This window comes from Pelophylax lessonae (assembly GCF_965119305.1).
Source record: "Pelophylax lessonae genome assembly, chromosome: 13".
Classification (NCBI taxonomy): Eukaryota; Metazoa; Chordata; class Amphibia; order Anura; family Ranidae; genus Pelophylax; species Pelophylax lessonae.
Genome location: NC_138780.1, coordinates 143,638,565 through 143,653,262, shown reverse-complemented (window position 1 = coordinate 143,653,262; position 14,698 = coordinate 143,638,565). Strand labels below are relative to the sequence as shown.

The 14,698-nt window shown below is 44.9% G+C and overlaps 1 protein-coding gene across 2 annotated transcripts in view; it reads left to right on the top strand.

Annotated features, from left to right (window-relative positions):
- Positions 1 to 9,701, top strand: part of RTN1 (reticulon 1) — a 299,713-nt gene extending 290,012 nt beyond the window's left edge. For both annotated transcript variants that reach the window (XM_082242924.1, XM_082242925.1), the window contains 3 exons: positions 5,596 to 5,642; positions 6,658 to 6,716; positions 8,685 to 9,701. In XM_082242924.1, coding sequence (XP_082099050.1) covers positions 5,596 to 5,642; positions 6,658 to 6,716; positions 8,685 to 8,724 — 146 coding nt within the window. In that variant the 3' untranslated portion in view covers positions 8,725 to 9,701. The remainder of the gene's footprint in view (positions 1 to 5,595; positions 5,643 to 6,657; positions 6,717 to 8,684) is intronic.
- The last annotated feature ends 4,997 nt before the right edge of the window (positions 9,702 to 14,698 follow it).

The following is a 14,698-nucleotide window of genomic DNA, read 5'->3' as shown; positions in this document are numbered from 1 at the left end:
AACAAAGGGCCAAATCTGGTCCCAGGGCTGAAGTTTGTAGACCACTGGCTTAGATCCTTTTTTACAATTACAGACTCTGAATATATCATGATATCACCTTTCCCAGAGTGTCATCATCATCATCTTCATCATTATCATCATATTAGGCATCAGCATGGTTTCAAGAGATGTCAGTAGCTTGGTTTTACTATACATTTTGATAGCTATGCACAGTACAGCTGAAATAAAATTATGATAAAATATAATTTTATCATTATTATCTTTATAAATATGGCAAATCACTAATGCACAAGCTAGCTGCAACTAATGAGAATTTTGCTGCAATTAAAACATAGAATGGAGGTACATATATTGACAATGTTATTTACATGTCATCTGACATATTAGTTCCCCATTTTGATTACAGGTTCAAAAATATAGAGGATCCGGTTTCTTTTCTTCTCTTTATTTATATGCCATCATTTGGTCCCCATCATAGGTCTGCACAGCCTATTGCATTAGAGCAGGGGTGGGGAACCTACGTCCCGGGGGCCGTATGCGGCCCTCAAAGTCATTTGGTCCGGCCCCCGTGCAGCTGAGTGTGTCTCTCAGCTGATCTGTCAGAACGGAGCCAATGCTTCCTGTATAGTTCCGGCTCCATTCTGACAGTCTGAATGCACTCCGCCTGTGACCAATACAGGAAACATCGCCTCTTCCTCCAGCGTGGCACCACTGCTAGCCAGCATTTCCCGCCAGCAGCACACACAGCAGTACCAGCCACAGCCAGCAGTACACACAGCAGAACCAGCAGTACCCACAGTAGTACCAGCCGGAGCAAGTAGTACCTACAGCAGTACCAGCCAGAGTCAGCAGTACCCACAACAGTAGCAGCCAGCATTCAGCATTACCTACAGCAAAGTACCAGCCAGCAGTACCCACAGCAATACCAGCCAGCAGTACCAGCCAGCAGTACCAGCCTGAGCCAGCAGTACTAGCCAGCAGTACCAGCCTGAGCCAGCAGTACCCAAGGCAGTACCTACAGCACAGTACAAGCCTGAATCAGCAATACCCACAGCAGTACCAGCCTGAGCCAGCAGTACCCACAGCACAGTACAAGCCAACAGTACCAGCCTTAGCCAGCAGTACCCACAGTAGTACCAGCCAGCTGTACCCACCAGCAGTACCAGCCAGCTATACCCACCAGCATTACCCACCAGCAGTTCTTTTCAAAACTTACCACCACAAAGTCGACTGCGCTCCAGACTGATTGACACAAACCTGGAAAAGCAGTTGCGAGTAGCAACATCATCAATACCAGCTAACATCACACACCTCACTAAAGAGAAGCAGTTGCAGCCATCACATTAGGGGTGAGTTAAATAAAATTTCGACCAAAAATAACAGGCACTTTTTAAAGTTTATAATTTTGTACGGCCCCCGAATGATTTTATAAATACCCAAACGGCCCTTGGCATAAAAAAGGTTCCCCACCCCTGCATTAGAGTATGCACCCTGAAGCTCAAACACACTTGCATATGAATATAGTATATATACATGGTGTCATTAGGGCAGAGGTTGGTGTCAGTAGGGCAAAGGACAGATTCAGTAGGGCAGAGGACAATGTCAGTAGGGCAAATGACAATGTCAGTAGGACAGAGGAAGATGTCAGTAGGACAGAGGAAGATGTCAGTAGGACAGAGGAAGATGTCAGTAGGACAGAGGAAGATGTCAGTAGGACAGAGGACGATGTCAGTAGGACAAAGGATGATGTTAGTAGAGCAGAGGGCGGTGTCAGTAGGGCAGAGGACTTTCTCAGTAGGGCAAAGGACAGTTTCAGTAGGACAGAGGACGATGTCAGTAGGAAAGAGGACGATGTCAGTAGGACAGCGGACGATGTCAGCAGAGCAGAGGGCCGTGTCTGTAGGGCAGTGGATGGTTTCAGTAGTTTTTTATTTTTATTATTTTTTACATGTTTATTTTTTTTATTGTTTTTTCTTATTTGTTTGCAAGTTTTTTAGGAGCCCCATTTGGATGCTTGATGAAATATCAGAGTTTAAAACAGATCCCTGATGTCTCGATTTTGAAACGGAGAAAGGGACTGAGGATAGAGCTGCCCTAGTCCCTTTCTCTATAGCCTCAGCTGCACTGGACAGTTAATTAACGGGAAGATCTCTGTGCTGAGTGGCTTCCTGTCCATTCACAAACTGAAGCATATTAAACGCAGGGCAGTAGGGGGAATCTGCACCACACGGGGTGATTAGGACATGCCAGGGACATCCAGCACATCATGTGTGCATGCCTATGGTCTCCATACCGCTATTTAAGAATCCCTAGCCTAGACAGACCCCATGGACAGGGGCCCAATTGCACTTGTAACTTTTGCTGCCTTGTTGCCTGTACCCTATCATTGTTTTGGAGGAAGAAATTAAGATAAACACCTTTCACAAAAATACAAGGGTGAAATATATGCCTATACCAATTATGTACCCAGAACACTCCATTTTAATTATTTTTATTCCATATCATTAAAAACTATTCATAGCCCTGAGTCTCCTTTTTAATGCAGTCTCCTTCAACTAAGGGATATTGCATAGCATAGTATGATTCAAAGAGAAATGATTCACAGTATACTAATAGGCTTACCACTTACTTTCTTGGCACTACTTCAATCAGCCATTAATTCAGCCTCCAGACTCACTGTTTAATGATCCCCCATCTTCAGTCAATGTCTCTGCACTTTCTATTACGTTTGGGATTAAGTTCAAACTTCTAGTCTTCACCTACGAGCTCTTCAGTAATGCTGAAACCCCCCTATGTCTCATTCCTTGTCTTCTTCTATATTCCAAAATGTGCTCTTGGATCTGCCAATAATCCTCTCCTGTCATCATCTCTTGTTAGCACCTCCCACTCACGCATCCAAGAGTTCTCCCACGCTGCTCTTTCTCTCTGGAATGCTCTCACTCTTTTAGCATCTTTTCATTCCATATTTTTATTTTCAGTTTACTTGTGATCTGCTCTGCTTGCGCACTAACCATGCAAAGATCAGGATAGATTTTTTTAAAACTAAAATGGTTTGGGGGTTCCATGTAATTTTCTGTTCAGAACATCTGATGAGTCACAGATGGTCCCTTACCCCGAAAAAAGGGAAGTAAGAAAATAAATGAATGATAGCAAATGTTTAGTCCACACAGGGGCACAAATGATGTACAGATCACAAGTCATATCACATAGAAAATAATGTATAGGTCTTAACAATCATGAAGTAGGGACCCATACTTAAGGGAAATAATGTGGGATCCCACTAACAATCAGTTATGTGATACACACAAGTAGTCCAAAGGTGATAAAAGAGAAAAACAGGGGAGGTAAAGTAAACAAAGAAAGGAAAGAAGGGTAGGAAACAAGAGGGTGAGGAAGATGTCAAAGGGGGACAGAGCCCAGGCCCCACAGACTTGGGTTAAGAGGTCCGGAAACTATATTATAGAATGCTTAGACTATCAGGGGTTCAAAGATTGTAGGTTGTAATTGAGACAAGGTTCCCCCGATTTTTATGGCATTAGACTGGGAAACATTAAGGATGCTAGACATCTTTTCATTAACTAAGGCAGGCCATACATGGTGCATGATGTGAAAGCCACAACAGGGCAGTAATGGGGGGTAGGGTCATTATTTGGGGGTTCAAGGAACACCCAGGAGTGAACATCCATGGTGCATGTAACAGTTGCAAAATTTGTGCCACTTTGTAGTATCTAGTTATTTTAGGAACTCCTAAGCTACCTTGAAGCCTAAGGGGGTAATAATGAAAATTCTTGGGTGTTTATGATCCCAAATAAAGAAGATCCAGTTCTGGAAAGAATGCAAGAAGAAGGCTGACAAATCAACTTATATCATGCAAAAATAATAAAGAAACTTGGTCAGAAGTGTCATTTTAACTGCATGATTCCTGCTACCCAAGATAAGGATGGCAAGTCCCAACTCTACATAAGCGAGGTTAGAGAACATAAAAGGGGGAAGTAATTGGCAGAGGAAAAGGGCCTAAGGGGTAATGAGGGGTTAGTTTTACATCCAAATGGTCCACAGTCGAGGAATGCCAACAATGGGGGAAATAGAGCATATATGGATAATCGTCGCGGGCAGATGTTTAGGGCTTTGGTTTTACTTGAATTTACCCGAAGGCCTGAAATATCTACAGACTTAATGAGAGTGCGATGGAGATTCGGGAAGCATAGTGTGGGGGTTGTTAAAGTGCTAATAAGGTAAATATAGATTAAATTTGTAGGTCTGTGGGGTTCCTTGTATTTTTTTACAAGTTTTAAACTGACTATATTTATATATATTTTTTTATAACTATACATTTTTTTGTTTTAAAAACATATAAAGTATAACTAATGGCAGTTTTTTTAGATTTGGATAGAGTGGTGAGGGAGGGTAGAGAGATTCACTTTTCTAAGTTATGTTATCACTAATGATCCAGGAAATATCCAATTGCCTCTCGGGGGGGATCAGGAAGGATTTTTTCCCCCTGCTGTAGCAAAGACCCTTCCTCTGGATCAACTGTGGGTATAGGATTGTGTATATTGGAATAGTTATGGTTGTGTTTTTCTTTTGTGTTTTTTTTATTTTTTATTATTGCTTGAGTTAGATGGACTTGTGTCTTTTTTCAACCTGACTGACGATGTAAATATGTTACTGGGAAGGAAATTGGTTCTTGAATCAGAGCAGAAATAGCGGGGAATCTTCTAGTGAGGATACTTGTTCCCATGACAACTGTTTCTGAGGGGATTTCCCGTTCATTGGAAAGTTATCTTCTCACATCCTATTCAGTCTACAGGACAGGAAGTGAAGGTAAATATCTTGAATGAGACACACATGGCAAAAAAACCTCCCCTACACTATCCAGAAGGAAAAAAAAATGGCTTCAGATATACTTTAATACAGGACAAAAGATTCCATGTTCGCTATGGGTTATCTACAGTAGTTGCCTACTTTGAGTAGGCCTACTTATAGAGTTTAAAGCGGAGTTCCACCCAAAAGTGGAACTTCCGCTTTAGATATTCTAACCCCCTGAGATGCCACATTTGGCTTGTCATTTTTTTGGGGGGGGGAGCGGGTACCTAGTTTTGACAGGTACCTGCTCCCACTTCTGCTCGGAGCGCTGCGGCGCCCTGAACGGAAGTTCTCCTCTCCCCCTCCCTCCCTGCAATCTTCTGGGACACGTCAGAGGTCCCAGAAGATTGCCGGTCAATCACGACGCGCAGCGCGACTCGCGCATGCGCAGTGGGTACCCGGCTGTGAAGCCGCAAACTGTCACAGCCGGGTGCCCACAGCAGTGATGCTGGCGCCGAGGGAGAGGATCGAGGCTTCGGGCGGCCGCATCGCTGGACCGTTGGACAGGTGAGTGAAATGGCTGGAACTCCGCTTTAAGATTAAGAGTATGCCTACTTTTAGATGAAAGTCTAGACAGAGCCTGTATTCTAGGTGAATTGGAACCCTATTATTAATACCAATGAACATCCGATGGGTCACAGATGGTCCCTTACCCCTGCATGAGAAACAGTTTTTCACATGTAATGCCAATTTATACTTATTATTATTGTTTTGTCTTTTCATTTTTAGCTGTGGTGGCAATGTTTTCTCTCCCAGCCGTTTATGACAAGTACCAGGTAAGAATGAATAATAAATGAACAATCCACCAAAAGATACACCCGATGGCATATCCATTATGCAGAATAAACAAATAATCAATGAATTCAGCTAAGCGTGCCGCCTTTTATTAAAGCTTCGTGGTTGGAAGCAAAAACAGAAAAACAAGGGTTCTCCCTTGAAAGGCGTCAACATTTTGAACACCACCTGGTCTTCCTGCAGCACCAAAGGACTTGAATAGACCTCTAGGCAGTTGAATACACTTGCTAAAATATGTGTTTATGCGACATGCGTTTGCGAGTAAATCGATTGCTGTTTTTATCTTTCATTCAATTTTTTCAAGGGGAAAAGAATAATAATTAACCCACAGGTGTACAGTGTGAAACTTTTTCCTGATGCTGATGGTCTTGCTGCCCTCACAGGACAATGGGTATCCTCAAACTGAAACACAACACAAAAAGAAGAGAGATGGGCGCACTGACCTAGCGCGTGTTTCAGTTTGAGGATAGCCATTGTCCTGAGAGGGCAGCAAGACCATCAGCATCAGGAAAAATGTTCACACTGTACACCTCTGGGTTAATTATTGCGAGTGCAGGAGAATGCTTGTTTGGTACTCTGAACCAGAGCCCTGATCCTTGACTGTCCCACCATGCTTTACTACAGCTGGGAGATGTGTGCCCAGGAAAGCCCCTATGCAGAACTGTGCAGGGAAGTTTTTTAAGACCGGCACATCAATACTGCCTCATGTACCCCCTCTAATATCATTGATCATATGACCAACTGCTACATAAACAAGATTGTCTGCATGCACACTGCTGCTGCATTATGCAATTTAAATTATGTAGAAATGCATGACACTAAACATCGGTTAGGGGAGGGGGGGTTCAGGATGTTGGGGGGAGGGCGGTCCAGCAGTTCAAGAAACCAGTGGACAAAAAAAAAAAACACTGGGGCTTGCCTAATGTTGTAATTTTTAATTACTTCTTTGATGCTACAGTTTGAGTGCAAAAAACTAAATTTATTGTACTTTTCCAGGCACAGATTGACCAGTATTTGGGACTTGTGAGGACAAACATGAATATGATTGTGGCAAAGTAAGTTGATTTAAATTTACAAAATATTGCTATATAATTATGAGCTATGCATACTGTATTATGTGTTGATGATCTATATGGGGAGGTTTCTCTTCGCTTCCTGTTGGGACAGGAAATTAAGTAAAATCTCTTCAGAGATGGCCGCAAAACATTTTTTTTTTTAAAAAGGTGGAACCTTTGTTGGGTTATGATTACAAACTGTGACCACTGTTCGCCTCATTTCTTGTCCTGCTGTCACAGCCTGTCAGAAGGACAGTGAGGTGAAATCTCCATAATGGAATCAGAGATAGAAATAAAAATGTATTGAAAGTATTTACTTTTCGTTTAGGTTTGTATAGACTTGAAAAAAAATTATTGATGGAATTCATGCACATTTCCCCATGTTTTATCCTAGTAAAGACTCTACAAGTACAGAAAAATACCTGCTGAACTACCATAAATGCACTCTTTAACCCTTTGAGCTGGGGGGTTTCCTTGCCTTTTAAGCGGTTTAGGGTGAAGGGAGGTGGGGTGGGGTTTAGGATCGTGCAACTGTTAGCTGCTGTTAACTGTGTCAGGAGCGTTCGGGGGCGTGCGCTCGCGACGCAGCTGTAATTATATTAATGCACACCAAGGCCCACCCGCCGAGATTCTGCATATTTGCATGTTGCCGGCACCAGGGGGCTAATTTTATGTTGTGGTCTGACAACAGGCACATGCACACAGGGAATTTTGCTTTGCTCTTCTGAATGCCCTCTTCCCTAGCAGGAGAAAAGCTGCCTAAATAACGTGCCTAAAGTCATGTACTGCATACCCGTTTAGGCACAGCAAGCGTTTGAGCGTTAATGGATTCCATTGGCTAGAATATTCATTTATTCTGTCCATTGGAATGCATTACGCTCAAACACCTCATTTAGGCGCGTTTAGATTTGTTTAAGCGCCTGCAGAGTTTTTTCTGTGCACCTCTCCCTACACCCGCTGTCATAATTTAAAAACAGCGTGGATGTGCAGAGCCTCTGCCTACACAGCCACGTCATTTATTCGCACAAATCTGTAAATAAATGAACTACAAGTCCTGTCTGCCTTGGTAGTTCATTCTCAATGTACTTGAGTGCCCTTGTAGTGTATTACTCTTCCTGCACTTCAGTAACTGCTGGTAGGAGAGGTACTGGCAGACCGCTGTACTGAGTGCCTGACAGTGCACACGCGATCTGCTGTTCACAGATGCAATGCTCTGCAGGCTCCAAAGAGAAAAAAAATAAATGCATATTTTTTTTACCTGCAGCTATTTTTTTTTTTTTTTTAAGTGAACTTAGCCTTTAAAGTGGAGTTCCGGTCACAAAAAAAAAATTTCAATGAACATACCCCCGGGATAGTCAGGGCTAGTACATTCCACAATGGCTAGCCTCTGATCTGTCCCGGTTCGCACTTACCTGCAAGAAGAAATACTCACTTTTAAAATTTCTTCTCCAGCGTTGCCATCTCTGTTGTGGGCAGCTGAAGCCAGTGCGATCCTCTTCTGCGTCCTCTTCCGTGTCTTCTTCTCCCGGAATGCGCCTGCATCGGCCCCTCTCGTCACTTCCGGTGCGGCGCCGCATTCCTCCACAGCTTCTGGGCATGCCCAGAAGCTGTTTAGCAGGGAATGCGGTGTCGCACCGGAAGTGACGAGCGGGGCCGGTGCCGTCGCATTAAATCCTGGGAGCGATGACGTTCAGCTCCCAGGAATCATTGCAAACCGGAAGTGACGGCGCGGGCCGCGGCCGCCAAGGGAGGAAGTGGAAGAAAGGTGAGTATTTCTTTCTACAATAACAAGGTAAGTAAAAAAAAAAAATCCTAACTATCCATTTCCTTTTCAGGTGAAGAAAAGCAAGCGGATGGCCACAAAAATCGATTATGTCGATTTTGTGGCCGGAACTCCGCTTTAAAGAAAGATGTTATGACGATGAACTTGTACTTGAAATGCCAACTGTACTTTTTGTCTGTTTTCAGGATCCAAGCCAAAATTCCAGGTGCCAAACAGAAGGAGTAAATAAACCTTCAAGACAATTCAACTCTTGGTAAATTGTGTGGAGTCTAACGTGGAAACAGCTGTGTTCCCACACTTTACTTACAGATCTATTGCACCATTCTCTTTTCAACACACCGTGTTCCTTGAAACATCCAAAAAAAGAAAAAAACTTCAAGAAGCGGCTCTTCCAAAGCTACTTCTCTGCTCTTAGAATACTTGCAATCAGCCGTGTCAAGCACTACAGTATAGTGAAGAGATACAAAAAAGTGTACTAGATGTGTTTCTTTTATGTGTTGCTTACAAGTGCATGATGTTGGAAGCCTAAGTATTTTTTATTTTCTAATTTATTATAATTTTTTAGTGTTTTTTCCTGCTATTCTTGGCAGCGCTTCTATAACTTAATGTGACGTGCGGCTAGGGCTTTATGCTTAGGGCACTGATGCAATAGTACTGACTTGCTTCATTGTCTCTGGGCTTGCTGGTTGGAGTTCTTTCGATGATATAAATATATATATAAATATACGTAGAACTGTAGACTAATGTTTCGTGTTTTCCAGCACAAGTGAAATCCGTGTGCGGTACTTCTCTCCGTTTTTGTATGAAATAAATTCGCAGTACTCCTGTTGTAAGGGATCGGGGGGAAAAAAAAAATACAGATTTACATGTATGGTATCTAGACCAGTTCAGCTTGTTCAGTTTATTAATTACGATTTGTATTCCATTCTCTGTAGTTCCTAGAGAACTTATGGACTCTGATTATTTGCACTTATGATGTACTTGACACTGAATGCATAAATAAAACGTCACTAAATGTATAAGGTTCTTTTGTTGAGCTTGTACAATTCTCTATCCAAACACTTCACCACAGTGTCTGATTGTTCTGATGACAAATGTGACCATGAAAACCAGTTATTTATTGCACAGAAACATACGCACTGTATCTATCTGCTGGTTTCCTAACCTCAATACAAATGGGAATAAACTCTGATTCTTGCCAAGGTTTTGTGTTTTCTATTTACTACTCCAGGGGTGACAAGATCCAAAGGACAAGGGGTCCTATCAGAGAATGAAAGGAAGGGGCAAGGACCATACAAATCAGTGCACCTGTGTGGACAGGGCCAGATTAACCACTTTAAGACCGGAAGGATTTGCCCCCTTAATGACCAGGCCCTATTTTGCGATTCGGCACTGCGTTATTTTACCGGACAATTGCGCGGTCGTGCAATACTGTACCCAAATAAAATTGACTTCCTTTTTTCCCCACAAATAGAGCTTTCTTTTGGTGGTATTTGATTACCTGTGCGATTTTTGTTTTTTTGGCGCTATAAACAAAAAAAGAGCGACAATTTAAAAAAAAAAATATATATATATATATATATATATTTCTCTATCGCTCATTGACAGACGTAGTCCTCGGTGATACACCACCTTCGGGTTATGTTGCCTCCACAGGAGCAGGACTAGACAGGAAATAAAAATGCTCTGGCCACACCCCAGGGGCAGTCCCCGAGGGTATATCCTCTCTCTCTCCGCCACAGCAAATCAGTTTTTTTCTGTCTAGTCAGGAGTAAGGACCTAGATACCTTGCTGGGATCTTCGGTCCTGGCAAGATTTTTTTCTTAAAAGATTTTTTTAGACAGCTTTTTTCTCCAGTGTTCCTGTGAGATCTTCAAGCAAGAAAGCTGAACTGGGCGACGGGCTGGATGTTGAGATCCGGTGGTCACCCCAGTTCAGCCTACGAGCGCGTGCAGGCCATAGCTCCGCGCTGGGTCGGCCGCTACATAGTCCCACTGGGGGACTGACCCCGCGAGTTAAACGTCTCGCTGAAACGCCAAGGACCATGAGTCACGGCGTCCGTATTGGTCGACAGCCCTCCCGCCCCGGTGGAGAGGGGTACTGTCAGGAGTTGGTGCCCGCCTGGTTCCGGTATGGTGAGTAGTATGTTCCCCCTTTTCCCCTGACGGGTCTTGTGGTGAACGCGGGCCCCTCTCTGTATGGTAAGATAGAGTCCCCCTCTATCCTATAACATGGCACAGATCCCCCTACTTTGAGTGTGATTTTATGTGCAAAAAGCCAGGAGGCTTGGTTTGGGAGCTAACAATCTAATTGTATTGTTAAAAAGATTGTAATCAGTGGCAGTCTGGGAATCTTACTGTGATAATAATAAGGTACCTACCAGTCAGAAGCCACGGACATGTAGACTGCCTTCCTAGTCAAATCTCCAGCTATAGCAGGCCTTCCGAACGGCCATGCGGTCCGCCAGGGCCGGTACCGCCAACCACGCCAAATCCCCATGCAGAGAAGGTGTTGTGTGCCCTGCAGCACACCGCTATTCGGTACAGGCCGCCGCCATTTTTTTTGCTGGATCGCACGAGCCGCCATTTTGGCGTAGCCTTGTGTCTCCAGCATGGGGGCGGCCATGTTTGAGGTGATCCAAACACCTCGTGGAGCTAGGGGAGGCGCCGGAAGGCGTGCAGAGGGGCGGAGCCGCCTCCTTTCTTCCTGGGCAGCCAGCCAAAAGACTTCCTGTTTGTGAAGACAGCGCTGTAACCTGTTGCAGTTAAACTCTGAGCATCAAGTGGTGAGCCTGCGGGTCTATCTCTCTCTCTCTCGATCGATAGGGATCCCTAGCAGGTAACACTAAGGGGCTTTTGTGGCGCTGGGGGTCTGAAAAAAAAAAAAAAAAAGTTTTTTTTATTTAATTGAATTGTATTATCCGGGAAGTTACTGGAATAATCATGGACCCTGCCACACAAATTCCCCCACCTGTTTCCCTCGAGGGGGCCACGGGACCCGCCGGTGCACAGAGTATGGATGCATTTACAGCAGTTTTGGAGTCTTTGGTGGCTCGGGTGGAGGCAGCCTGTCAGGGACGGGGGTCAAGGAAGCGACCCCCGCCTACCCCTATATTATCTGACACCTCTGACTCAGATTCAGAGATGGTCACTGCAGCTGCAGGTCCCTCTGCAAGGGCTGTTACCTCAGGTAAAGCCCCCTCAGACAGTGAGGAGGACGTTTCTTCTCCCGCTATAATTCAGGAAGAAGCATTGGTGGACGCACTAGTTGTGGCAGTGCGGGAAACCTTAAGACTTGAGGTTTTACCGGCAGAGGCAACTGAAACAGAGATTCCCTTTGGTACTAACAAGCCCATCAAAACGGTGAAGGTTTTTCCTGTACCCAAGTGTTTTGGTAATAAAATTAAAGGAGAATGGGAGCATTCTAAGCGTACCTTTACGATTTCCAAGCGTATTGCTAGACGCTATCCATTTGAGGAATCCTTCATTAAGAAATGGACGGTACCACCAGTGGTGGATCCACCTATTTCCAGGCTGAATAAAGCCACGGTTATCCCAGTGGAGGACACTTCGTCCTTTAAGGATCCGGTGGATCGGAAGATGGAAGCAGAGTCCCGCACTATCTTCTCTCTGATAGGGTCAGCATTTAGACCAGTAATTGTTATTGGTCTAGTTTCCCAGACACTTACGGAATGGGCGAGATTGGTACGCCAAGACCTTAGGGGAAAAGATATTCCCCAGGAAACATCTGATTTGATGGAACAGATTATACAAGGGCTACAGTTTATCTGTGACGCAGCCTTGGACACTACTCCCCTATTAGGGCATGCATCTATGTCAGCGGTAATCCTCAGACGTGTGCTATGGTTAAAATGCTGGTCAGCTGACCTAGGTTCCAAAAAGACCTTGACGAATCTCCCCTTTCAGGGGAATCGTCTATTTGGGGCCACCCTAGATGAAATTATTAAGGATGCCACTGGGGGCAAGAGCACTTTCTTGCCACAGGCTGCTAAAGCTAAGGGACCTCGCAACAAGCGAGGACCTTTCTTTACCGCCCATAAAGGGTTCGTACGCCCGGCTGGAACAAGCGGGAAAGGCAAGACTCCGCCAGGAGGGTTCAAGAAAGGCTGGTCGGACAAACAGAGGACCGACTCAGCCAAACCCGAAGCAAAGGATTACACAGCCTGAAGGTGCGCCCCCACCCGGGTTGAGGGTGGGGGGACGTTTTCACCGGTATTCAGGACATTAGATCGAGCATCGACTACTACTACCGGTGCGATTCTTCCCTTCCAACATTTAAGTACTACAGGGAGCGGTAGTCACCGTTCCCTGAATAGATCTTTTCCTTTACCTTTTCCTAAGATTAGTCTCTATTCCCCACAGGAATCGGATCTGGTTGACCAGACAGACCAAGAAGCCTCTAGCCGGGTGACTTCGGTCCCTGAGGTTCAACCAGAAAAGATCACCCTTCCTGATAGGAATCAGGTATCTGATAAATGTGTGGGAACAGCAAACGACCAGACTTTCTCGGATGGTCAGGGCCAGATAGCTCTAGGGACGCCTGGTTCAGATCCAGTCAGCACCAGTGGTCCTAGAAATTCTAGGCTGGCCTCGTCAAGCCGCCCTGGCCGACTTGGACATGCTAGTCGCAGACGTTCCGTGGGAACTTCGTCTCAGGGAATGTCTGTGGTCTCAAGGACCAATTTACCATCGTGCTTTACAGTCGCTGGTTTTAATGGCCTGGCCATTGAGACCCAAGTACTGAAGGACAGAGGGTTGTCAGCTTCAGTCATTCCTACCCTTATTAAAGCAAGGAAAGCGACTTCCAGCAAGGTCTATTATCACACATGGAAGACGTATATTGCGTGGTGCGAATCTTTAGGATTTCCTCCACGTACCTATTCGGTGACTCGAATATTGGTTCATCCAGGGGGTGCGGCACCTGGCTCCACCAGTCCGCGCGCCCTTACCGCCCTGGGATCTTAATTTAGTTTTGTCGGTTCTACAGAAACCTCCCTTTGAAAACATCAGGGAGATTCCCTTGCTTACTTTATCCCAGAAGGTGGCCTTCTTGGTGGCTATCACTTCTGCTCGCAGGGTGTCAGAACTGGCTGCATTATCATGCCAGTCCCCATACCTAGTGATTCATAGGGATAAGGTAGTACTTCATCCTAAGCCATCCTTTCTTCCTAAGGTGGTTTCAGATTTTCATCTGAATGAAGATATTGTACTACCTTCCTTGTGTCCTCAGCCCAATCATCATCGGGAACATGCGTTGCATTCCTTGGATGTGGTTCGGGCAATCAGGGTATACCTGAAAGCTACGGAATCATTCCGTAAGACGGATTCACTTTTTGTGATCACGGATGGCCCCAGAAAGGGGTTGCCTGCATCTGCCGCGACCATTGCCAAATGGATTAGACAGACGGTGGTACAGGCTTATTCTATTAAGGGTCAGAGTCCTCCGTTCCCTGTTAGGGCGCACTCCACTCGAGCGCTCAGTACTTCCTGGGCCTTTCGCTATCAGGCGTCAGTGGTCCAGGTATGTAAGGCGGCCACCTGGTCGTCGGTACATACCTTTACAAAATTCTATAAAATTGATGTGATGGCATCGGCGGATGCCTCATTTGGCCGCAAGGTTTTGCAGGCCGCAATTTGAGGAGACCGGTGGTCTACCTCGAGGGTTTTTTTCTGTTTGAAAAATTTCTTTTTGTTGAGTCTCATCATTAAGGATGAGCATTGTAAACTTCTAGTTGGCACCGGTTGGGCCTTCTAGATTGGGATTTGATTTCCATTTTCCCACCCCTCATTTGTGATACTGCTCTGGGACTTCCCGAAGGTGCTGTATCACCGAGGACTACGTCTGTCAATGAGCGATAGAGAAAAATGGATTTTTGTAAAATCTTACCGTAAAATCCTTTTCTCTTAGCTCATTGACAGACGTAGTCCCCGCCCCTCTGTTTTTGAGTTGGGTTGGGTTAAATTCTCTAAGCACTGCTTTTGTGACATAACTGATTTGCTGTGGCGGAGAGAGAGAGGATATACCCTCGGGGACTGCCCCTGGGGTGTGGCCAGAGCATTTTTATTTCCTGTCTAGTCCTGCTCCTGTGGAGGCAACATAACCCGAAGGTGCTGTATCACCGAGGACTACGTCTGTCAATGAGCTAAGAGAAAAGGATTTTACGGTAAGATTTTACAAA